We start from the raw sequence: 24,215 nt of genomic DNA, 5'->3' as shown, positions 1-24,215 counted from the left end.
AAAATCTTCTTTGTGACAATAATTGCTCTAAAGGCCCAGTCACACTAAACAACTTACCAGCGATCCCAACAATGATACAACCTGATAGGGATCGCTGGTAAGTTGCTAGGAGGTCACTGGTGAGATGTCACACTAGCGACGCTCCAGCGATCCCACCAACAACCTGACCTGGCAGGGATCGCTGGAGCGTCGCTACACGTGGAAGCATGCTGCGCTTGGTAACTACCAGCGCACACCACTTAGCGCTGCCTCCCTGCACACCTAGCCACAGTACACATCGGGTTAATTACCCGATGTGTACTCTGCTACGTGTCCAGGCAGCAGGAGCCGGCTTCTGCGGACGCTGGTAACCATGGTAAACATCGGGTAACCAAGAAGCCCTTACCTTGGTTACCCGATATTTACCTTCGTTACCAGCGTCCGCCTCTCTCACACTGCCAGTGCCGGCTCCCTGTTCTCTGCACTCCTAGCCACAGTACACATCGGGTTAATTACCCGATGTGTACTCCAGCTACGTGTGCAGGGAGCAGGGAGCCGGCACTGGCAGCGTGAGAGCGGCGCACGCTGGTAACAAAGGTGAATATCGGGTAACCAAGGGAAGGGCTTCTTGGTTACCCGATATTTACATTGGTTACCAGCGTCCGCAGAAGCCGGCTTCCTGCTCACTGCACATTTAGTTGTTGCTCTGTCGCTGTCATACACAGCGATGTGTGCTTCACAGCGGGACAGCAACAACTAAAAAATGGTCCAGGACATTCAGCAACAACCATGACCTCACAGCAGGGGCCAGGTTGTTGCTGGATGTCCCACACAGTAACATCGCTAGCAAGTTGTGCCTCAGCAGCGATGTTGCTAGCGATGTTGCTTAGTGTGACGGTACCTTTACTCTCTGTTAAAAAACAAATACAGAAGAAAATGTTTAAAAAAAAAACAAAACAAAAAAAACACCATTGATAAATCCCCCATCACTCCCTCTCTGAAGCTCCTGTGATCTTTGTCACTCCCAGTGTACATTGATTGAAAGAACATCGGCCGATGACTGATCGCCTGCAGCTCTCATGTTTGGAACTGACATTGGTTTAACCTCAAACCCTGAGGGGCTGCCTCGATAAGTAATTCATGTGTTCAATAATAAGAGGGAAAAGATCAGCTACCCTTTTATATTTTCTCAAATTTTTTCCCTTTTTGTTGTTTTTTTCATCATCCCATCCTCTTTACAATAAACGATCTTCCTTTGTTCTTTTTTCTATTTAGGAGATTTTTGCTGATTGGCCCAAGAAAGATGAAAAAGAACAAAGACCAAATAATGGAGAAAATATTAAACCTGAGTCTGGAGATAATCTTCCATCTTACCGGGGAGGTGAGAGGTTCTGATGTCATCACATTACACCATTATCTATGGGAATAAGAGAGGATATGACCGGGGAGGTGAGAGGTTCTGATGTCATCACATTACATCATTATCTATGGGAATAACAGAGGATATGACCCGGGAGGTGAGAGGTTCTGATGTCATCACATTACATCATTATCTATGGGATAACAGAGGATATGACCGGAGAGGTGAGAGGCTCTGATGTCATCACATCACATCATTATCTATGGGCATAACAGAGGATATGACCGGGGAGGTGAGGGGTTCTGATGTCATCACATTACATCATTATCTATGGGGATAACAGAGGATATGACCGGAGAGGTGAGAGGTTCTGATGTCATCACATTACATCATTATCTATGGGAATAACAGAGGATATGACCGGGGAGGTGAGAGGTTCTGATGTCATCACATTACATCATTATCTATGGGGATAACCGAGGATATGACCGGAGAGGTGAGAGGTTCTGATGTCATCACATTACATCATTATCTATGGGAATAACAGAGATTATGACCGGAGAGGTGAGAGGTTCTGATGTCATCACATTGCATCATTATCTATGGGGATAACCGAGGATATGACCGGAGAGGTGAGAGGTTCTGATGTCATCACATTACATCATTATCTATGGGAATAACAGAGGATATGACCGGGGAGGTGAGAGGTTCTGATGTCATCACATTACATCATTATCTATGGGAATAACAGAGGATATGACCGGGGAGGTGAGAGGCTCTGATGTCATCACATTACATCATAATCTATGGGGATAACAGAGGATATGACCGGGGAGGTGAGAGTTTCTGATGTCATCACATTACATCATTATCTATGGGGATAACAGAGGATATGACCGGGGAGGTGATGGACTCTGGAAATGTCTGTAGTGATATTAATGTCTCCACACTCAGGATTACACAGTAGTGAAGACCTCTAGTGATCGCTGTCAGGCCCCTGTGTCTGAAGGACGGGGAGGAACCCTGAGCCCAATCACGGGGCCTCCACCTCACCCCCGGATACATGAGGACATCAATGGCCAGAAGATCCTAGAACTCACCAACAAGATGATTGAGCTGCTGACTGGAGAGGTGACACTGCTGGGAATGCTGGGACATTATACAGGACAGCACTGGAGGATTCTGGGTGATGATGGTATCATTGTGTTGTCAGGTTCCTATAAGGTGTCAGGACGTCACCGTCTATTTCTCCATGGAGGAGTGGGAGTATCTAGAAGGACACAAGGAGCGGTACAAGGAGGTGATGATGGAGGAGCCCCAGCCCCGCACATCACCAGGTAATAGACAGGACTGAATACACCCGGCCTATAATTATCTGTATGTAATAATGATGTCCGTCCTGTCTGTGTCTCCTGCAGGTCTCTCCAGTACGAGGATGACCCCAGAGAGATGTCCCGCTCCTCCTCCTCCTCCACAGGACCCTCAGGTAGATGGAGATCTCCCCTATGAGGTGTAGACGGCTGTGACCTCCTTGTGTTCAGTCTTGTTTTCTCCTCCAGTATTAGATGTTTATACTTGTGTAATGAGAGCGGTGGAGACGGCAGGATCACAGCTGACCACAGACCTCACATGTCCGGATCTTATCTCCATTATTCCCGGGGACGTTTACAATATTTTGTTTTGCAGCTTTTGGATCCGGATAAAGATCTGAGCAATATTAATTCTCCAGAGAGAAATGTGAGGGGTGATCAGCGGATTAAAGAGGAGATTCCTACAGATCACCGCCCCGGTGAGTACAGACCACCCAATAACACACACAAGTCACTCATTACTATATTTCCGATCTTTGCTGTGTCAGTTTCTCCAGCGGTATATTAACCCTTCATGTAAAATACACATGAAATGTGAATGAATCTGTGATCCCGGTGCAGGTGATAACACGGGATGTGCAGTTATGTTATAGAGGAGAAATACAGCTGGACATGAATTCTGCCGATGTGAGCGAGGTCGAGGTCCAGCTCTTTCCTATTATCCGCTGTCAGGGCTGATGAGGGGTTTCTCCAGTTTAAGGCTATGTGCGCACAGTGCGTTTTTCGCGGCGTTTTTGCGCGTTTTTCGGGTGCGTTTTTGGCCTCAAAACTGCAGGACTTTGCTTCCCCAGCAAAGTCTATGAGTTTTCATTTTTGCTGTCCGCACACATCTGTTTTTTTTCAGCTGCGTTTTTGTGGTGCCACAAAAACGCAGCATGTCAATTATTCCCGCGTTTTTCACTGCGCTTTTCATCCATTGAGTTCAATGGGATGTTGAAAGACGCAATGAGAAACGCAAATAGCTGCGTTTTGGTGCGTTTCTAAGACCAAAAACGCAGCTATAAACGCAGGAGGTGGGTAGTAAAGTGACGTGTACAGGAAGAGGATTCCTTCTGTCAGTAAATACAGAAGAGTGAATCCTCCCGGTACCGTCACCGTCGCGTCCACCTCCCGTCCTGTGCATGTATGCTGCCGTGCGGCGCCATGTCTGGGCGGGAGGTGGAAGCGGCTGCGAAAACAAAAGTTAACAGTAAAAAAAAAAAAAGTTATACTCACCTGTCTGCAGACTCCCCGTGCCATGCCCGCTCCCATCTCCTCTCACGGTATCGCCACCCCCGCTCCGGCTGTGTGCAGACGGCCGGGAAACCTCCGATGGATGCAGGACCTGGCAATGGATCACCTGATGCAGTCACCTGACGCATCAGGTGATCGTAAGTATCGCGGTGACGCGGGCGCCCGGCCGGTATCAGCGGATGCGTCAGGAGACTTCATCCCTGATTACCGACAGCTGCTGCAGCGATCAGACGGGATCAGACTCCCGCCCCATCGCTGCAGGAGCTGCCGGTAATCAGCACAGACGTGAGTATTATTTTTTTTTTTTTTGCACCGATGCATCTGCTGATTGTATAATCGGCTTTTATACAATCAGCTGATGTGTGATGGGATTCAGCCCCTGGAACCTGACACATCATCTGATCGCTCTGCCTTCCAGCAAACCGATCAGATGATATTGGATCCGGATTGGACGGCGCGGGACCCTTGACCCAGGATTACTGCGGAGGGGGGTTTATTTCAATAAAGATGGCGTCACTAATTGTGTTGTGTTTTATTTCTAATAAAAATATTTTTCTGTGTGTTGTGTTTTTTTTTTATCTTTACTAGAAATTGGGCGAAGCTCACGTCATTTTTTTTTAAAATTATTTCATGAAATTCATGAAATAATGTAAAAAAAAAGGGCTTCCCTATATTTTTGGTTCCCAGCCGGGTACAAATAGGCAGCTGGGGGTTGGGGGCAGCCCGTACCTGCCTGCGGTACCCGGCTAGCATACAAAAATATGGCGAAGCCCACGTCATTTTTTTTTGTTTGGGGGGGCAAAGAAATCCTGCACACAGTCCTGGAAGGAGGATGCTGAGCCTTGTAGTTCGACAGCTGCTGTCTGCTCTCCTGCATACACTATTGGATGGAGTATGCTGAGCCTTGTAGGTCTGCTCCCCCTGACTCTCCCTCAAGCATACAGTCCTGGATGGAGCATGCTGAGCCTTGTAGTTCTGCAGCTGCTGTCTGCTCTCCTGCATACACTATTGGATGGAGTATGCTGAGCCTTGTAGTTCTGCAGCTGTCTGCTCTTCTGCATACACTAGTGGAGAATGAAGAACACATTGAAGAAGGAAATGACATCAGACCTTTTTTTTTTTGTTCACTGATAAAAAACGCATAAGGACGCAGTGAGCAAAACCGCAGCAAAACGCAGCAAAAAAACGCACCAAATCGCGGCAAAACGCGTGCGTTTTTTGCCGCATTTTTTCGACGCAGGTGCGTTTTTAGCGGCCAAAAGCGCAGCGTCAAAAAAACGCAGTGTGCGCACATAGCCTAAGGACTAATAATCCATTATCTCTTATTACACTCATGTCAGTGTGTGACAGATACAGAACATGGAGACATAAACCCAAGTAACAGGAGCGGATGGAGATTACTGCTCTGAGGATCGTAATACAGATGAGCAATCCTGACAATGATTGGTTCGGTTCAGGATCGCCAATCCTGCTTGAGATCGCCAGTTGGATCGTCGATTCCAGCCGAACCCATTAAATTCAATGCAAGGCAAAAGTGATTGTTGTAAAATTGTGTAGGGGTACTGTAAAAGAAAAAAATTAAAAAAAGAGTTGAAGCAGTACATACTTACAGAGTCTTCTCACTGCCGCAGCACTACTTTCGAGGCTGATAATTATCACTCATCTATATTCACTGCTTTCTCCTTCCACTAGCGTGTCTGGCTGCTGTTGGACCACGCCTCCACCCTCTGAGACTGCGTCTCAGGGTCTATCTCTGGATTTATACCAGCACAGATAAAGCCACAGCTACAGGCTGCAGCTGTTGCCGTGCGCATGTAACGGGGTGTCAGGGGTGCCTCGGGGCTTGTAGTCGTGGCCCCTTCTATCAGGCTTACCCCTGGTTCCGCCGTCACTATCGGGACAGGAGACGTCTTGGTGGGGCAGAGTGTGGTGGTGCAGATGTCGTCCGACGTATAAACACTCTCCAGGCATGATTCGTTGCAAATAAAAGACATTCTTTATTTCACAACTCTTTCCAAAACCGGCAGTTACAGATGACTTCACGTTTTCCTTAGCTGGGGGAAAGCCTGTCCTGACGTCTCCTCCAGTGGTGATGTGCCCGGCTACTCTGCTTCACCTGGCTCCCACTACGGCTACCCACAGACCGGACCCACACCGGTACTGCTTCGCACTTTGAGGTTCCGCCCGCTCCTTTTCTCTCCGGCTTCCCTATTCTTCCAGCTCCCACACTCTGCCCCTTCTCTGCTTCCTTTCTCCCGTCCCGGACACAACTGCCTTCTTGCTCCCACTTTTTCCTCAACAACACTACTCCTCCCTCCCCTTTCTGCTGCCGGCTCCTCCTACCACCTGTTTCTGTGAGACAGCCGTCCCACCCGGCCACTAGGGGGACCCACTAACACAATATAATAACAATAAAAACATTTTTATTAATAACAACGTTTCCGGGTAAACTTTGCTCCTTTGTAAGGGGTCTGCCCACCCCTTACATACCTCCCCTCTTTAAGCCTGAGCCTCCCGGCAAGGCATGAATCTAAAACTACACGTAAAAGGAAACAACATCATTTCAATGAAACTACAAGCAAGTTCACCTTTGGGCAACCGCAAGGGGCGCACCAGTCCGGCGCCCTGAGTTCCTCCTGGAAGCTCCCGGTCTTAGTCGTGCCCGGAGGCCGTTGGCAGGCACTCCCGGTCTTAGTGGAGTTTCTGCCCGGAGGCTTTTGCAGCACTCCCGGTCTTAGATCTTAAACGGCAGGAACACAACTCGAAAAACTTCTTCTTCTTAACGACGCGGAGGGAGCCCCTGGCTCAGTCCAGCATTAGGCGCTCTCCGGGCTCAGCAACTTGAACGGTTACAAACAGCACACCTTCTTCCGGCTCAAAACAACGCCGGTGTTTAACAAAAACAGGCCCGCCATCTTCCGGTCTTGAAAAGTCACTCCGGATGATATGCACGTTGCCATTCGGCTCGTTGGGCCTTCACGTACTCCGACAGGGACTGCCCGGGCAACCGGCGCAGCCTCCGGAAAGGTTCGTAATTGGCGGGTTGCTCCGGCTTGGTCTCTTCTACCCCCGCCGGGAGTGAGGGGGTCGCTGCACGGGACGGCTGGGGGCTGCCCATGACGATGACCGGATGAGTAGTTAGGTTTTGGTGGATAGCCAGCACCGCCGGGGTTCCCTTCTCCGGGTCAGCGCTCGGTCCGCGCAGGACTTCCGGAGCTACGGCCAGGGTGCGTCTCGGGTGGGAGAGCTCAGCTAGCACCGGTCTTTGCTGCGCCCGCCGCCGATACTGGCATTCCTCCCACTCCAGTTCTTGCTGCCATTGAGCAGCCTCTTGAGTAGTAGGCATCCGGGTTACGCCGACTGCAAAGAGGCCTCGGCATCCCACCTCTCGCATAAACCGGACCTTTTCTCCCGGATATAACGTGTGCAAACGTTGCGGCAGGCCTTCAATGTCCAGGTTCACCCTGTTATAGAAGTAGTGGTCGCCGATTTCCTCATCTTCGATAAAGCCATACCCCTCCTTCTGATTAAACTTTACCACCGTTCCTGTGGTACACTGTTGCTCGAACTCCGCACTCCGGGGACCAGCCATCATTTCCCAGGCCACGGTCTCGGCCAGCAGCCTCTCCTGTACCGGGTCCGGTTCTGGGGACGGGGACTTTCGTTGAGGCAGGGGTGACGGCTGTACTGGGTCCCAAAAGAAGCCCCAATTGTCCCTTTCTAGCTTCCGGGCGTGTGATTCTTCCGGAGCCGGAACTGGAACGGGTGTCGAGGGTCCCACCGCGACTGGCGGGGGTGTCTCCAGGTATGGGGTTCCCAGGAGCCGGTTCCCCGATGGCAGCTGAGCGGTGTACGTTGCTCGGACCTCGGTCGTGGTCTCTCCGGTCACAGCGTCCCACGTTGTAACCCAGGTCACTTTTGTGGCCCGTCCCGATCCTCCGGGTACAGCCGGCAAGTGAGAGGGAAATCCCTCCGCAGACGCAGCCGCAATCTGCTTCTGGTGGCTTTGGTCCAGACCAGGCGCGACCAACGCAGCTTGTTGTCCCTCGGGGTTCTCCATCTTGCCTGTAGTGCGTGTATCTGGTAAGGGCGTCAGGGTCGGTGGAGATGCTGGAGGAAGTGGAGGCGGGCTTGCTTTTCCCGCTCTTGGGTATACTCCACCCCCAGTCTCACACATCAGGTCGACCCCTCCGCGGCGGTTCTTCTTTTTCTCTGGAACACCGCCCACTTCACATGTCTTCATCCGTGCCCTGGGACCGGCACCTCCCCTCTTTGGGCGGAGTACTCCGAACTTCTTTTTCGGCACCGGCCAGCCCCAGGCTCTTCTTTTGGCGCCAACTTTTCGCGCGCTTTCTGTGTCCTTGAAGACAACGGCCATCTTGCCGCCATCTTGTGCCCGGTCCAACGCCTCAGGCACTACTTCTTCTTCCCACCAAGGGATCGGGACTCTTCTCCAATAATCCGGATCCTGTGCCCTAGGCACCACTTGGTCTCCGTCTTCTTGGGTCGGGACCCCTTGCATACAATTCGCATCCTGCCGACTACGCCACATATAACGGGGTGCCAGGGGTGCCTCGGGGCTTGTAGTCGTGGCCCCTTCTATCAGGCTTACCTCTGGTTCCGCCGTCACTATCGGGACAGGAGACGTCTTGGTGGGGCAGAGTGTGGTGGTGCAGATGTCGTCCGACGTATAAACACTCTCCAGGCATGATTCGGTGCAAATAAAAGACATTCTTTATTTCACAACTCTTTCCAAAACCAGCAGTTACAGATGACTTCACGTTTTCCTTAGCTGGGGGAAAGCCTGTCCTGAAGTCTCCTCCAGTGGGGATGTGCCCGGCTACTCTGCTTCACCTGGCTCCCACTACGGCTACCCACAGACCGGACCCACACCGGTACTGCTTCGCACTTTGAGGTTCCGCCCGCTCCTTTTCTCTCCGGCTTCCCTATTCTTCCAGCTCCCACACTCTGCCCCTTCTCTGCTTCCTTTCTCCCGTCCCGGACACAACTGCCTTCTTGCTCCCACTTTTTCCTCAACAACACTACTCCTCCCTCCCCTTTCTGCTGCCGGCTCCTCCTACCACCTGTTTCTGTGAGACAGCCGTCCCACCCGGCCACTAGGGGGACCCACTAACACAATATAATAACAATAAAAACATTTTTATTAATAACAACGTTTCCGGGTAAACTGTGCTCCTTTGTAAGGGGTCTGCCCACCCCTTACACGCTTATCATGGCGGTGTTTCAAAATAAGAGGAACTGAATGCAGCTTTTTTTTTTTTTTTTTAAAAAAAAAAAAATTAAATAATTTAAAACACCAGTGTGTGGTCCCCCCTAATTTGATATCTAGCCATGATAAAGCCCGACAGCTGGGGGCTGGTATTCTGAGTCTGGGAAGACCTATGTGTGACGCCCTAGGGTCTGTGGGGTACTTGATCCCAGGCATGCGGTGCGCAGGAGAGAATAGTCATGGTCATGGCCGTGGCTCGGTACTGTGGCCCTTGGGGTGCCAGCCCTCAGAAAAAGGGGTGAAAAATAAAAGTAAAAGGAAAAATAAAGATAAAAGAGTTCTCGACTACGCCACTTGCGGTGTGCGGCCAGGTTATTGAGGCCGCCACTTCAGGGTTCTGCTGGGGCTGATGGAGTAGTGCAGCTTAAGTGTTTTGGGCCCTCCGCAAGCAAGCAGGGACAGGCCCCAGCAGTGGATGATGGGGAACTGTCTCTGTGACTGCACGGGGCGATAAGGAAACAGTCCATACCAATATTGCAGTTTCAACTTGCCTTGTCTTTACTTGTTTTTTTTGGTGCTTGGACCCGCTGGTGCCAATTCCAGGTGTTCCCGCTCCCCTTGTTCTCCGTGCCAGCTGTGACCTGGGTTGGCTGTCCTCCGTGCACACTTGTTGTTGATGGGCTCCCGTGGCCTAGAGCTGCTTGGGAGTCCCTTCTCTTCAGTCTTAGTCCTATTGCAGGCAGCCTGGACTATTTAAGGGGTTCAAGCCCCAGTCCCCTCTTTGCTGCTGATGCTTCAGACTCTTTGGTTGGCGATGAACCCTGGAGATCTTCTCGCCTAGCAGATTTAACAGTTGACCATAAAGTGTCCTGCTGTCTTAGGATCTGCACCCCGCCTTGTGCGGAGTCCTGTGAGCCTTGGTTGCAGACTTCTACAGGCGTCCCGCGGTTCCTGGAGTCTTACACTACCACAGGTAACCCACGGTGCCTGAAGTCCTGGTTCTGTACTCCACAGTCCCTCACTCCTGCTACAGCACTCCGGTGTTACTTCAGGTCTTTCTGTGATTTACTCTCAAATCCGCTCCTCACGCTGTCTCACTCTCTGGAGACTTCTTCCTTCTCCTCTGTCTCACTGTCGACTCCTGTCTGCTCTTCCCTCCAACTCCCAATTGACTACTCGCCCCTCCCCCTCGCTGGGTCTCTCCCTACGGATTGGGTGGCTACTATCCAATCAGTGCCCATCCCTTTTACCTGTTGCTAGGCAGTCTTCCAGTCTGGGTTTGGGATTGTGTATGTGGCCTGAGGATGCTGGTGTGTTGTCTGGCACGGATATTCTGGGGTTTGGGTTTCCACTGGTTACATTTGTGGCACCTGGTACCTCAGGGGTGCTACATATGCATATTATAAGTGTTTAATGACAGCTGTGAGCTGCCACATTGCCCTGGATTAGTGATGAGTAAGACCTCAGGGGACCTCAATGAACTCAGTGACCTCACCTCAAAAGGTCCCCTGAGGTCAGGTTACCTACGGTCAGAGCTGAAAGGCTATGGGAACCTCCAGCTGTGACCACAACTAACCTGAGTGACATCACTGCACATCGCTGACGCTCACTCTCTGTCTGAAGCTCACAGTGGGCGGTCATTGTTCTATGGCCACGCGTTGTGTCTTCAGATCTAGTAGAGCTGGAATTGTTGTGGGATCTTGTGTGGATTACATCAGACCTGGGGTTTTTGAGTTAACTTGATGCTGCAGACACTGAACATTGTCCATCTTCCATGTGTCAGTAATGCCTTGGGCTGTATGAACGGCATCTTGACCCTTTGTGAAGTGGTTGGAAGAAGACAAAAGCGGTCGAACGGACAGAAAAGAGGGAGGCAAGTAGGTAGTTGCAGGTAGCTGGCTGCTACCGAAAGCTATCGACAAATCGTTAGTCGGTGACTAAAAGTAACCACCATGAACGACATGGAGGGGAGAAATTTTGAGAGTAGTGAGTCACATTCTCGTTCCAAGTCCGCCGCAGAAAATGCTCCATGTGCAAAATCTGAAAGTTAATCACACTCTCGTAGTGGATCAGGAGCTTCCAAGCCATCAAAGTTCCGTTCTCAGTCCAGGTCAAAATGTTGTTCAAGATCTCGACAACATTCACGTAGAAGATATTCTCTCTCTAGGTCTCGAACACATTCACACAAAAGGAGATAAAAAAAATAGATCATACTCTCCAGAATACAGACAAAGAAGAAGTCGAAGTCACTCGCCAATGTCCAACAGGAGGCACAATGGGAGCAGGGTAAACCCAGGTCCAAACACATTTGTCGGGGTCTTTGGTTTGTGCTTGTACACAACTGAACGAGATATAAGAGTCATCTTCTCTCGCTATGGCCCTCTCAGTGGTGTCATTGTTGTTTATGATCAGAGAAGTGGACGCTCGAGGGGATTTGCGTTTGTCTATTTTGAACGTATAGAAGATTCCAGAGAGGCAATGGAACTGGATGGCAGAAGGATTTGTGTGGACTACTCAATCACTAAGAGAGCACAGACTCCAACTCCAGGCATCTACATGGGCCGACCCACCCTTGGAGGAGGCAGTGGTGGCAGATGCAAAGATTACTCTGATAGAGGAAATGATCGAGGATATGATAGATATGAAGACTATGAGGACAAATACAGGCGACGATCACCTTACTACAATCGCTACAGATCCAGGTAAAGATCCCGTTCATGCAGCCCAAGACGTTACTGACACATGGAAGATGGAGAATGTTCAGTGTCTGCAGCATCAAGTTAACCCTTCTCTCTTTATTTAAGAGTTTAATACAATTTTTCTATTCAAAGTTTTCTGGGTCTTTTGAGGGTTATAAAGTGATGAAAGAGGGTGTTTTTGTATTTTATTTAAAACTAGCTGTTCTACCCGGCTTCACCCGGGTTAATAACTGCTGTTAACAAAATAGAATGTATTAACATTCCCTGGATAGAATGTATAAATAGAATATATTAACGCCTGGGATAGTAACTGTCTCTCTGTTTCTCTACCATTCTCTGTCTGTCTCCCCCTCTGTATATATCTCTGTCTCTCTCTCTATCTTTCCCTGTCTGTCTCTTTCCCTGTCTGTCTCTGACTGTCTCGGTCTCTTTCTCCGTATGTCTCAATCTCTTTCCTTGTATGTCTGTATATCTATCTCTTTCCTTGTCTGTCTATCTATCTCTGTCACTTTCTCTGTCTGTCTCTTTCCCTGTCTGTCTCTTTCCCTCTCTTTCCCTGTCTGTCTGTTTCCCTGTGTCTGTCTCTGTCTCTTTGTTTGTGTCTGTCTCTTTACCTGTCTGTGTCTGTCTCTTAACCTGTCTCTTTCTTTCCCTCTCTTTCCCTGTCAGTCTGTCTCTTTGTCTGTGTCTGTCTCTTTGTGTCTGTCTCTTACCCTGTCTATGTCTGTTTCTTACCCTGTCTGTGTCTGCCTCTTTCCCTGTCTGTGTCTGTCTCTTTCCCTGGCTGCATTGTGACACGACAACATTCCATATAAGGGCGTGGCTGCGCATTCTTCTGAAGTTCTGGCTGCACTGTGGCTCCCAGCTCCATTTGCTTTAATGGAGGCAGATTTTTTTGCGAATAACTGTAAAGCGCGGGGTTAAAATTTCCCCTCAAAACATAGCCTATGACGCTCTCGGGGTCCAGAAGTGTGAGTGTGCAAACTTTTTTGGCTGTAGCTGCGACGGTGCGGATGCCAATCCCGGACATACACACACATACATACACACACACACACACACATTCAGCTTTATATATTAGATAAAGGATTTTTTTCAGTGTTGGTGTTTATTTCTTTTCACTTACAGATTAGTAATGGGGATCTGAAAAATCCTCCCCATTACTAATCTAGGGCTTAGTGGCAGCTGTGGGCTGCCATTAACTCCTTATTACCCCAATTGTAATCGCACCAGGGCAATTGAGAAGAGCCGGCTAAAGTGCTGGGATTGTCACATCTAATGAACGGCTGCAGGGTGCTATTTTTAGGCTGGGGGGCTCAATAAGCATAGGCCTCCCCAGCCTGAGAATACCAGCCCCCAGTTGTGAGGCTTTATTCTGGGTATCAAAATTGGAGGTGACCGCATGCTGATTTTTTAATTTAGTTGTTCAAATATTTTTTTTTTTTAAAAGCCGCATCCGGTTCCTCTTATTTTAATACACAGGCAAGATAACTGCACCATTGGGGGCTGAAGTCTGTAGCCATATGCTTCATTTGAGATGGTGTCAATATACAGGGGAACCTCGCATGGCATTTTTAAAATGTATTTATTTATTTATCCTACACCAGCTAAATGCTGTCAGAGAGGGTGAGGGCGCAGTCTGTCTGCAGCAAATCAGAGACGCTGGTGGGTGGGGAAAGCAGTGAATATGTATGAGGGATAATTATCGGCTCCGGAAGTAGCGCTGCAGCCACCTGGAGACTCTGTAAGTATGTACTGCTTTAACCCTTTTGCTTCCTGTCCTTTTTTTTTTACAGTGGCCAATACTTGACATTGCTGTAATGGCAGGGAGAGGATGGTTTTTTGCCATGCGAACATTTACCGATCCTTGGCAAGATCACTGACTTTTGCAGTAAATGTTCTGATATCCGATCTGGCAAAAGATTTTAAAATGTTATGATCTTTGCTGATCAGGATCGCTCAGTCGGTAATGCTACTCACCAGGGAGGAGGAAGAGACAGAGATCGCAGAGCGTTATTATCACATAACAAATATCATGGTTACATGAAAGACGAGCGTCACCTCTTATATATAACCCATTGTGTTCTGAGAGGATGTCGGGGTCCAGCAATTTAATCCTGATATTGGCGGCGGGATTCTTGAGCGATTCTTCTACTGACATAATTTCATCAGTGAATGTGCAGGAGACGAGTTTAATAATAGGAGAAAGGATAACGTATTTCTAGATTCTGATTTTCTTCTAGGAGAGAAAATGTTCAGATTTATTTTCTTTTTAATCACAAGATGCTGAAATGTAACAAATCTCTCCTTGGTTGCTCATTTCTGTTGCTGACTCCAACTTATAGAGGATTTATGGAAAGAAAGGGGCTGCAGAGCGGTATTCTGTAAGAATTGATTGCTCCTGCACTGGCTCGCCTCCTCTTTTAGCAGCGCCTGGATCATCCCCCTCTGTAGCCCCTTTCCTTCCATGATCAACTGTTCCCTGCCTTGGGCAGTCGGAGCCAGCGGTCGGTGCAGCGGCTTCTGGAGGATTTTTCCTGGGCTATTTCCAGTGTTGTACCTGCTAGCACAACTGTAGACAATATTTTGGTTGCCGTGCTCGGCCAATTCAAACATGGAGTGCTGTCCTCTGTCCTTTTTCTTTTCGTAGAGTATTTAGACACTTAGTTTTATGGCATCATAAAGTATAATTCCTCTTATGTCGCCTTATATAAGGCAGCCATGTACACTCTGCTTGTGGTACCAGGTATGACATTCAGGATATAATCAATATTATTAACTCATTTTACTTCTAATGTGATTTATTTTTGGAATTATAGAAGAGTCATCTTGGTATTAAAACCATCACTATCTGGGCAGCACAACATTACTGCAGCCAGGGGCCTGAGTTTACCAGTGAAGATTTAATGTTATAGTGTTTAAAATTTACAAAATCTGTTTTATTCTTTTGACAGAAGATTACAGTATTATACAGTACACATATGAAGAGGAAGTCATTATCCCAGAAAAATCCTCAGCCTTTCACACCCAAGATCCATTATCTGATCCTACTAGACGATTTGCATCTCCTGAATCATCCCAGAATGTTCATGAAAATAAAAGCCACACAGGGGTTGTTCAACAACAAAGAACTCACACAGGGGAGAAGCCCTACTCATGTGATCAATGTGGAAAGTGTTTTACCCAAAAGTCAGCTCTAATTTCACATGAGATAATTCACTATGGAGAATTATTTTCATGTTCAGAATGTGGGAAATGTTTTATTCGGAAATCACATCTTGATGTGCATATAAAAACTCACACGGGGGAGAAGCTATTTCCTTGTTCAGAATGTGGGAAATGCTTTGCTCACAAATCTACTTTTGTTAGACACATGAGAATTCACACAAGGGAAAAGCCGTATTCATGTTCAGAATGTGCACATTGTTTTACCCTGAAATCAGGTCTTGTCAGACATCAAAGAATTCACACGGGAGAGAAGCCATATTCATGTTCAGAATGTGGGAAATGTTTTATCCAGAAATCAGATCTTCTAAAACATATGAGAGTTCACACATGGTAGAAGCCGTTTTCATGTTCTTTATGAGGAAAGTGTTCTAAGCAAAAGTCAATTCTAATTGCACATAAAAAACTCACACATAAAAAAATATCTATAACCTAAATTTTAGGATCACAAGAAAGCTGACATTTTTTCTATTGTTTCAGTCAAATCCTCTGATGACATCTACAAGGAGTCTGTATGTTTTGCATGTTCCCTCTAATTTCCTTCCACACTCCAAAGACTGATAGGAAATGTATAATGTCTGCAACAGCATACACAGGAGCAGTGTGAGTTCTTCTGATGGATCCACGCCTACCACATTAAGCCACACCCACATGACAGTTTCCAGAGCTGAGATCTTGGGGAGATTTTGATGTGACATCACATGAAGTTAGGGGATTCTCAGGCAGAGATAATGTTATCAGAGGAGCAGATTGTTTTACAGATGTATTTGTGAAAGGAAGGTATATACAAAAGAGCTTATCTCTCACACAGAGTTTTGCTCAAAGGATAGCTAGAAACCCCTAGGTTGAGAGCCAGTCTAGGTCTAAGGTATTAAATACTGTTTGTATAGAGTCTAGTGCATGGGTGCAAGGGAACACGGCAAACACAGGTTTGCTAAAGAGGTCTTGTATTACTTCATGCAAAAGCATGAAAACAAAACATGAAAAGGGTTAAACAGTTGCAAAGTGTAGAGGCTCGAAATAAGGTAAGCAGGAATGAATCCTCAAAGTTCAGCAGAAGTTTCTAGACATTTTTCAGAGTCTCTCTTATTTTCCTTGTAAATGTCCGTGGTAAAGTTGAAAGGTTCCTGTGAAAACACGAGTTCAAGGGATCTGAAGCCAAGAGGATGGCTGAAAGCTAGTCCCAAAGACTTCAGGAAATCAGGTTTAGACAGGCTGCACACAGGATTCAGAAGCACTGATCCATCAGCTGAGGTGGCTTAACCAGGTATTTGGCAAGAACATAGAAGCTGAGGAATCCATATTGACTGAGGGCAAGGTGTGGGCAGAAGAACAGGAAGCAAGAAGGCTGAATTAAAAAAATAGATTAAAGCAAAATAACAGAAAACAAGGCAAAAAGTTTGTAAACCTCACACTAGGAGCCCCAGTCCCCTGTGGTCTCCCCATTCACTGTAACATTATATACAGCCTTTACATATATTTTTGGCATGGACCCAGTTGCTGCACTATTAGGCAGTTGTAGACCTTGTCCCTCCAGGTAGTGAAATTAAAAGGGACAGTACAGCAACAAGTGCAGTCCGCCACATCAGAGCAACCCGCGTTGGTTGTCGAACCCAAACTGCCACTTCTGGAAAGTCTTTTTGGGTAGCGCAGTCAGTTTGTTTCCTTCAGGGAGGCATGCAAATTGTATTAACATCTTTGTCCCCACTCCTCTGATAGTGCAGGCGCTCCAGAGTGGGGACCCACAAGCACGGGTTTTTGCTTGCTCCTCAGGGCTAAGGTGAATGAGTTGTCTAGTCCTGTCCGGATTTTTGCCATTGACTCGCCACCTGTCTCCCAAGGGTTCTTTATGGAGTGTTTACAGGGTCTAGAACTTCGCATAGGGTACTCCATTCAGAGCTCACATTGTGTTATATGCTCAAAAACTTCCTGCACAAATTCTGTTAGGCTTCCCTTGTTTTGCATTACATAAACCTATTGTTGACTGGAAGACCCAAGACATAATTAAATGAAGCTCGTACTGTAATGAACACTATTTAGGGACCTGTATCCTGGCAATAACCACTAGTCTTCCAGATCCTCTCTCAGATTTTGGTGATGTATTCTCTGAGAAGGGTTGTCAGGAGCTGCCGCTGCACAGACCATATGACTGTACCAAATCTTCTCCTGTGCCTGTGGGTTTCTTCTTTGTCAAAAAGAAGGATGGTAGACTGTGTCCGTGTCTGGATTTCCATGAGCTCAACCATATTACGGTTCATGACCCCCTTATGCCGCTCATCCTGGACCTATTTAATCAGATTGTCAGTGCTAAATGGTTATGCAAACTCAATATTAGCGGGGCCTATAATCTGATTCAGGTCTGACAGGAGGATGAGCGGAAGACGACATTCAATACTTCAGAGGGTCACTTAGAAAATTTGGTGATGGCATTTGGTTTAAACAATGCGCCCTTGGTTTTTCAATACTTTGTTAATGCTCTATTTGCTCACTTAAGAGAAATTTGTGATTTTTTTTTTACCTGGATGAAATTCTCATATATCTACAAGATTTTGAGTCTCATATGAAACATTAGACAGGTTTTGCAAATTCTCAGAGAGAATAAGTTGTAAGGAAAATTAGAAAAGTGTGTCTTCGCTATTCAGGAACTTCTGTTTTTGGATATCATAAGTTTTGCTTCTGGTTTTAGGATGGATCCTTCTAATTTACAGGCTATATTGAAATGGGACCTTCCTGACAAATTTAAGGCGCTGCAACGTTTCTTGGGGTTTGCAAATTATTACAGAAAGTTTATTCAAATTTTCTCTGCCATAGCAGACTTTTGTTATCGGTCTGAGGGTCCATTGTATGCATTTGACTGTGTAAAAAAATGATTTGCGACAGCACCTGTATTAGTACAGCATGATGTTCTTCAACCTTTCGCGGTGGAGGTTGACGCATCAGAGATGGGGGTGGGGGCTGTCTTGTTTCAAGGTCCATCTGTTGGTAATTTGCATCCATGTACCTTCTTTTCTAAGAAGTTATCTCCGGCCAAATGTAATTACGATATTGGTAATAGGAAATTACCTGCTATCAAATTAGCATTTGAGGAGTGGCGACACTTTTTGAGAGAGCTATTCATCCTCATACTGTAATTACTGACCATAAAATTCTCTTTTATCTTTAGTTGGCTAAACGTCTTACACCAAGAAATACTCGGTGGTCATTGTTTTTCAATAAGTTTAACTTTCTCATAACTTATCGTCAGGGGTCTAATGCAAAGCTAATGCATTGTCCAGGAGTTTGCCAGGTGAGGGGGGAGTCTGTTCTCATCCATCAGAAGGGAGTGGTGGTATCGGCACTTATCACTGAGGTTGAATCTGAGATTGCGGAGGCTCAAGGTTAGGTGCTGTCTGGGGTTCCAGTTAACAAGTCATTGTTCCCCTGAATCTTCGCCTTAGGGTTTTGGGTTAGCATCATGATTCTGTCCTTGCTGGTAACCCTAGGGTAAAGGGTACTCTTGATCTCATATTGCGTCACTTTTGGTGGCCCAGAATCTAAAAGGATGTGGTGTCCTATGTGTCTACCACCAGTACGCACTCAAAGGCATAGCACTCCCATCTGTCAGGTTGTCTCCAGCCTTTCAGTGTTCCTGGACAACCTTGGACAGACATTCCATGGACTTCATTACAGATCTTGCTACCTCTCTCGGTTTTGTTTTAGTGGATAGGTCTTCTAAAATGATACATTTTATCGTTTTACCGTCATTACCCAATGCTAAGACTTTATCTCAGGTATTTATACATGAGATCGTCAGACTCCATGGAGTCCCGTCTAATATTGTTGCTGATAGAGGAACTCAATTTATTGCCAACTTCCATCCACAGTCTAATGTACAAACAGAGCGCATGAATCAGAATTTGGAGCAGTATGACATGGATGCAGTCCTTCAAGCTCATGGAAGTCACACAAAATATTAAATATGGCTCTAATAGCACCACAACTTCATTCACCGATGTTATGCAACACACCTTTGTATTAGAAGTTCATTATTTGTTTGAATTTCACATTACTTTCTGTGGGCGACAAAACTTTTGTCTTGCCAAAATCTGACTTTTCTGTGTTCATTAAATGATCAATATTTGAGCTTTGCAGCAACTTTATTTTCATAACATAAACCAAATTTAGGAGGGTTTCAGCTTTCAAAAAAGTAATTTATGAAACCAATGGATGAATTTAAAGTCAGGTTATAAGCTTTTATTTACATAACATGGATAAGTGACAGCACTTTTGTCAAGGACTGTATCTGCCTGTATATTTTGTAAATAATCTTGCACTGTTTAAGCAGTTACATGGGGCCTTTGAGTCTTTCCCCAGGGATAGTACCACAAGGACGTCCATCTTAAAGTGAGGAGGCATGTAGGGGTCAGTCCCTATAAAAGATTAAACTACACTGTGCTTTTAAGAGACAATGCTTCCCTTCGCTCTCTGTGCACTTGGACTAGCCCAAACCTCTGCAGTCTGTGTGTTAGTTTAGGTGGAGGTGGTGGTAAAAGTGCGGAGAGCGGAAAAGCAAAGAGAAAGCAGAGAGAACCAGAAGTGGAGTGAATCGAGACTTTGGTTTCTGGAAAAAAATCGTCTGGATGTCAGGTCTGGTGGTTCTGCACCTGAGTGGGTCCGTCGTGCTCCTACACGTGCTCTGGCTCCCCAACGGGTCACCCGTTGCCCTTCACTGGCCACGAGGGCGGGGTGTTACCATTGGAGGGAGGAGCTTGCACAAGTGTTCGCTCTGATCGAGCATTTTGTTCCCTGGGGGTTGCTGATGGTGTCGCTCAGGGGCCCTGGGACGCTGAGTTCCCTGGTGTAAGCTGTTGCCAGCGGATATGTAATGCTCTATGCTCTGACAGTCAAATGGTGGGAGGTTCCTTTCCATTCTCCTCCTCTCCTTCTGATGTTCTGTGGACAGTGGGTGGGGCATGGGCGTTACCTCAGCGAGTCACATGAGTTCAGGAGGCAGATTTACACATACAATCTGCCTTCCTTAGGTGCTGATTAATTCAGTTGTGTGGGTAGTTTGGCTGGTTTCCTCTCTGCTGGTTCTCTGAGGTTTCCTCTTGCATCTCCTGCTGTAGGGTTCAGCTTTATCTTTGCTTGCAACTGGGTTCATTTCCTATTTTATTACTGCTGTGGTTTCAGCCTTAGGTTTTGTTTCCTTTTCCATTTAGTTATTTTCTTGGTGTGTTTGTCCCACCTGCCGCTGTGTGACCGGTCGCCAGATGCAGTGCTGTTTGCAACATGGGAAGGGCTCTATTAAAGTCCCCCCTCAACAGGACTGGCAGGCGGGTGAAGGATATTCCTGGCTACTGCCAAGCGCGATCGACAGACTGTGCTTACTAGCATGCAGCAGGTCTCATCCCATATTCCCGCATTACACTGGATCAGCGGCCTAAAGAGATAGAGTGCGGTGACTGGTGACTGGGTCTGAGAGGATTGACAAGCAGGGAACAAGGGGTGGCATCTTCAGGCCAGACAAAGAAAGCAGGACACAACCCGATGAAGCCAGTGACCTTTCAACTCTGAAAAGAGAACATAAACTCTGCCTTAAAGGAGAGTGCACACCGCCAATTGAATGCGGCCAGTTCGAGAACAGGCCAAAGAATATGAACTCTTTCCCACGCTGCAGTACCGTGAGTGCAATACTGCTGTTCCTCTTACATTAGGGCTTAGTGCAGGCATCAGTAGTCAGTGCAAAATAACAGCGCAGTCCGGCTAGTGGAGGCCAGTTATGTATTAGAATAGAGTAGTCAATAATAATTTACCTCATTGTTAATATTGAACTGTTCACTGTAGTAGCTAGAGTGCCCCTTGTTGGGTGCGCCCCAGCTAGCCGTGATTGCCTGTTATCGCTGTTGCCAATATACAGATTGATTATATTCCCCCTGTAAAGAAGATGGCATATCAATACATGCCAGTCAACTGCCAATTATATATATTTATACACATCCTGACCTGAATCTGAAGAGGTCACTGTGTTCAGGAGAGGAAAACAATACCTCCATTCTGGTCCAAATGGTAAAGGGTGAAGGTTAGTTATAGGGAGGAAAAAGCCCCTGAGCAGAGCATGTCCCCTGATGACAAAAGTAATTCAGCTAGGGAAGTTGGTGGGCAATTGCTAGTTTTAGAGAAACTTCAAAGGAGGACCTCAGACAGCCTGACTCCTGGGTTAAAATTATAAAATTGGAATGTGAGTAGCTCTACTAAATATGGCAGGCATATTTCTGGACTGAGGACAGTGAGATGCACGTCACACATATTTTGCTTTAAATGTGGGACAGGCGTATCAGCCCATAATTAATAACTAGCCGAGGGAAAACAATAGACCCATCATGTTTCCTAGCTATAAATAGATAAAACCTATGTGAGAAATATGCTGAAAAATATGAGGATTGTGACTCATACATGTCACCCACCTGTCACATTTCATTTGCACACTCCTGCTCTGCAGCCACAAGAAATCATCCTGCTCTACCTCAAGGACCAAATGGGGTTGTGAAAAATCCAAAATGGGCAGTTCCTGAATAGCAGCAGCTCCCCTGCTATCCAGGGTATTTGGCCAGAGAGTTGGGCGGGCAACTTCATAAGCTTTAGAACCGAACTTCAAAGGACAGTCTCCATACTGGAAGGGGCTGATGAAAGAGTTACAATATTGAGGAGCATGTTGCTCCCACAGATAAGGCAGGTATATTTCCAGATACCTGACAGCAAGATGCTCATCCCACACATTTCCGCTAAATTGTGAGATATGCATAGCATTCAATAATTAATAACGCTCCAAAGGAAGCTAACATTGCGGAGGTTGTGTTCCATGAAAATGGTGTAAGCCTGGATATCTTTTTCTAGCACTTGTAGTGCCACAAGGCTTGTTAGAATTCTGTTCCACTGGGGCTAGTGGAAAGTTCCTGTCGACCTGTCAGGGTTGTGGGAAAGCTGGGTGCCGCGCCGGAGGTTGCGCGGCCTACTCGGTTCTACTCCCCATGCCTCCCTGTGCCCGCAGGGACAGTAAGTGTCAGTGCTGTGTTGTGCCAAGAGGACCTTATGTGCACCTTGGGGGCATGGAATGTCGCGTGTTGGCAGAAGTGACAAGGTCGTCTCGCATGGCTCCAACGTATTAGAGACATCAGGGTGGGACTGCGTGGTGCAGTTTCGTCAAAGATTGACAGGGTCGCCACCAAGCCAAGGCATGTCCGAGTGACCCCCCCGGCCAAGTTTGTGACAACCTATATCTTATTTGTAACTGCATTTCTGACCATAATCTTTGTAAATTTCTCTTGTATATATCGTTTTCTCATGTGCAATTACAATGATTAAATAATATATAATTTAATCCTTGGTTGTTCTTTTATCTTGATCTACGAATCCTATGTCCAACTATGTCCATGTGCTCGGTTTTGTATTACATGCTACATGGGCTGGTTTATGGCCCAATAAAATCCTGCTAGCAGACCAGGTCTGTTGGCATTTCGGGGTTGTGAGCAAGTGGAGTGTCTCATCAGAAGTTGTGCGAGCTGCTCTGTCTCCTTTGTGCCTCCCTGTGCCCATGTGAACAGGGGTTGTCAGTGTAACACTGCGCCAAGCTGACCTGACGTACCCCTTGGGGGAGCAGAAAATCACATGTTGGTGGAAGTGACGAGGTCGTATTGCATGACTTCGGCATCGGATTAGAGATGTCAGGGTGGGGCTGCGAAGTGCGGTGCCATAACAAATTGATGAACAGCGGGTGGATGTCTGCATGATATCCCCCGGAACAAAGCTAAGGAAATGGCCAATGCTATGGAAGAAGCAGAAGAGGTGGAAGACAGTATAGTGCGCGGCGATGAAGAGCACAGCCTAGGGTCCTGAAGGAGCCTGTCGCGAGTTGTCAGCCTTGCAGTGGGCAGCTCACCACCTGCTCATCCTTCCAGCCGTACAAGCTTGAATGCCTTCCTTCAAACTGTTTTGGCCCGTCACAAGGTAAGAGACTGTTATGGTCAGCGAGGGGCGGCAACTGTCTGGGGGTGGACCCACTGGACCATGCACCGAACTCCCCTGAAGGAGCAACCAGAAGCAAACCCCTATACAGGGACTGTGTGGCGCTCAGACAGAAGGCCTAAATGCATGGCAGGCAGAAACCGGAGGTGGTATTCTTTACAGATGGGTATAGTCACAATGTCCAGTGCAGGAGTGCACAGATGTGCCAGCAAAGAGGAGAAGGCTCAGACGTGACAGCACTGTAGTATTGGCTCAGATGTCACGGCACTGTAGTGATGGCTCAGATGAGACAGCACTGTGGCAATCGCTCAGGCATGGCGGTACTCTGGTGATGATTCAGACGTGACAGCACTGTGGTAATGGCTCAGACGTGGCGGCACCCCTGTGATGGTTCAGATGCGACAACACACAAGTAATGGTGGAAAGCAGTCTCTAGGATGATACAGAGGTTAGGAACAGGAGACTGGTACTAGGACACTACAGCAGGACTAGACACAGTAACGTACGGAGACCTAAGAACTAGCAATGCACAATAAGCAATGTTGCTCTGGGGCAAGGGAGGGGCTGCAGCAACCCTCGGGGCAGAAGAGGAGAGGATGGGGCCGCTGGGCAGGAGTGAGAGAGGATGCCGGAGCCTGGTATCATGCTCCCGGTCCGACCGTGCCGCCCACCACCCATCGCTCCAACCCCTGGGGTCCCTGCTCCCTGCCGAGTCCACTCTCCTGCTACCTCCTCCATACCTTTTCCCCGTCGGTCCCGGCTTTGCGCCACACACTCACTACAGCCACCTATGCTCCAGCGTCCTGCCTCTCCTCCTGTGGTCTCAGCTCTGACTTCCGGGTTCGGGTCCTCACACATGCACACTGGAGGGCGCGCACATGCACTCACCAAGACTTAAAGTGCCAGCACAGCTGTCCGGGATATGACTACTAATTAACCTTGGGTATTTAAGACTTCCTATTCCCCATGGCCAGTGCTTGTTCAACGTGTCCTTGTAGCTTGTCTGTTGTACCAGTTGTTCAGGTCTCCTATGCCTGTGCTTGGTGTAACTCGGTCTCTGCTTGCAGATCCTGAGTACCGTGCTAAGCACACACTCCAGCCTGATCCCTGTAACC

The 24,215-nt window shown here is 47.4% G+C and overlaps 3 protein-coding genes across 3 annotated transcripts in view; all 3 read left to right on the top strand.

Moving 5' to 3' along the window:
- LOC142259334 (uncharacterized) overlaps positions 1 to 24,215 on the top strand; it is a 527,893-nt gene that overhangs the window by 63,948 nt on the left and 439,730 nt on the right. The window lies entirely within an intron of this gene.
- On the top strand, positions 1,261 to 22,419 carry LOC142257232 (gastrula zinc finger protein XlCGF66.1-like). The gene is made up of 6 exons (XM_075329388.1): positions 1,261 to 1,360; positions 2,294 to 2,470; positions 2,553 to 2,676; positions 2,758 to 2,825; positions 3,026 to 3,128; positions 14,826 to 22,419. The coding sequence occupies exons 1-6, from the start codon at positions 1,283 to 1,285 to the stop codon at positions 15,431 to 15,433; spliced, it is 1,158 nt and encodes a 385-aa protein (XP_075185503.1). The 5' UTR covers positions 1,261 to 1,282; the 3' UTR covers positions 15,434 to 22,419.
- LOC142302692 (transformer-2 protein homolog alpha-like) lies at positions 11,429 to 11,878 on the top strand. Its single transcript, XM_075343802.1, has one exon. It carries the CDS (start codon positions 11,429 to 11,431, stop codon positions 11,876 to 11,878), a length of 450 nt encoding a protein of 149 aa, XP_075199917.1.

The sequence above is a fragment of the Anomaloglossus baeobatrachus genome, chromosome 1, assembly GCF_048569485.1.
Source record: "Anomaloglossus baeobatrachus isolate aAnoBae1 chromosome 1, aAnoBae1.hap1, whole genome shotgun sequence".
NCBI lineage: Eukaryota > Metazoa > Chordata > Amphibia > Anura > Aromobatidae > Anomaloglossus > Anomaloglossus baeobatrachus.
Note: the sequence above shows the minus strand (reverse complement) of the source record. Positions and strands in the feature narration are given on the sequence as shown.

What these genes read in the sequence shown, in the direction of transcription:
- LOC142257232 (XM_075329388.1), top strand. Translation starts at nt 1,283, where the DNA reads ATGAAAAAGAACAAAGACCAAATAATGGAGAAAATATTAAACCTGAGT. An exon ending in TCTTCCATCTTACCGGGGAG is followed by an intron (nt 1,361 to 2,293) that starts GTGAGAGGTTCT and finishes CTCCACACTCAG; the next exon opens with GATTACACAGTAGTGAAGAC. An exon ending in CTCCTCCACAGGACCCTCAG is followed by an intron (nt 2,826 to 3,025) that starts GTAGATGGAGAT and finishes TTTGTTTTGCAG; the next exon opens with CTTTTGGATCCGGATAAAGA.
- LOC142302692 (XM_075343802.1), top strand. Translation starts at nt 11,429, where the DNA reads ATGTCCAACAGGAGGCACAATGGGAGCAGGGTAAACCCAGGTCCAAAC.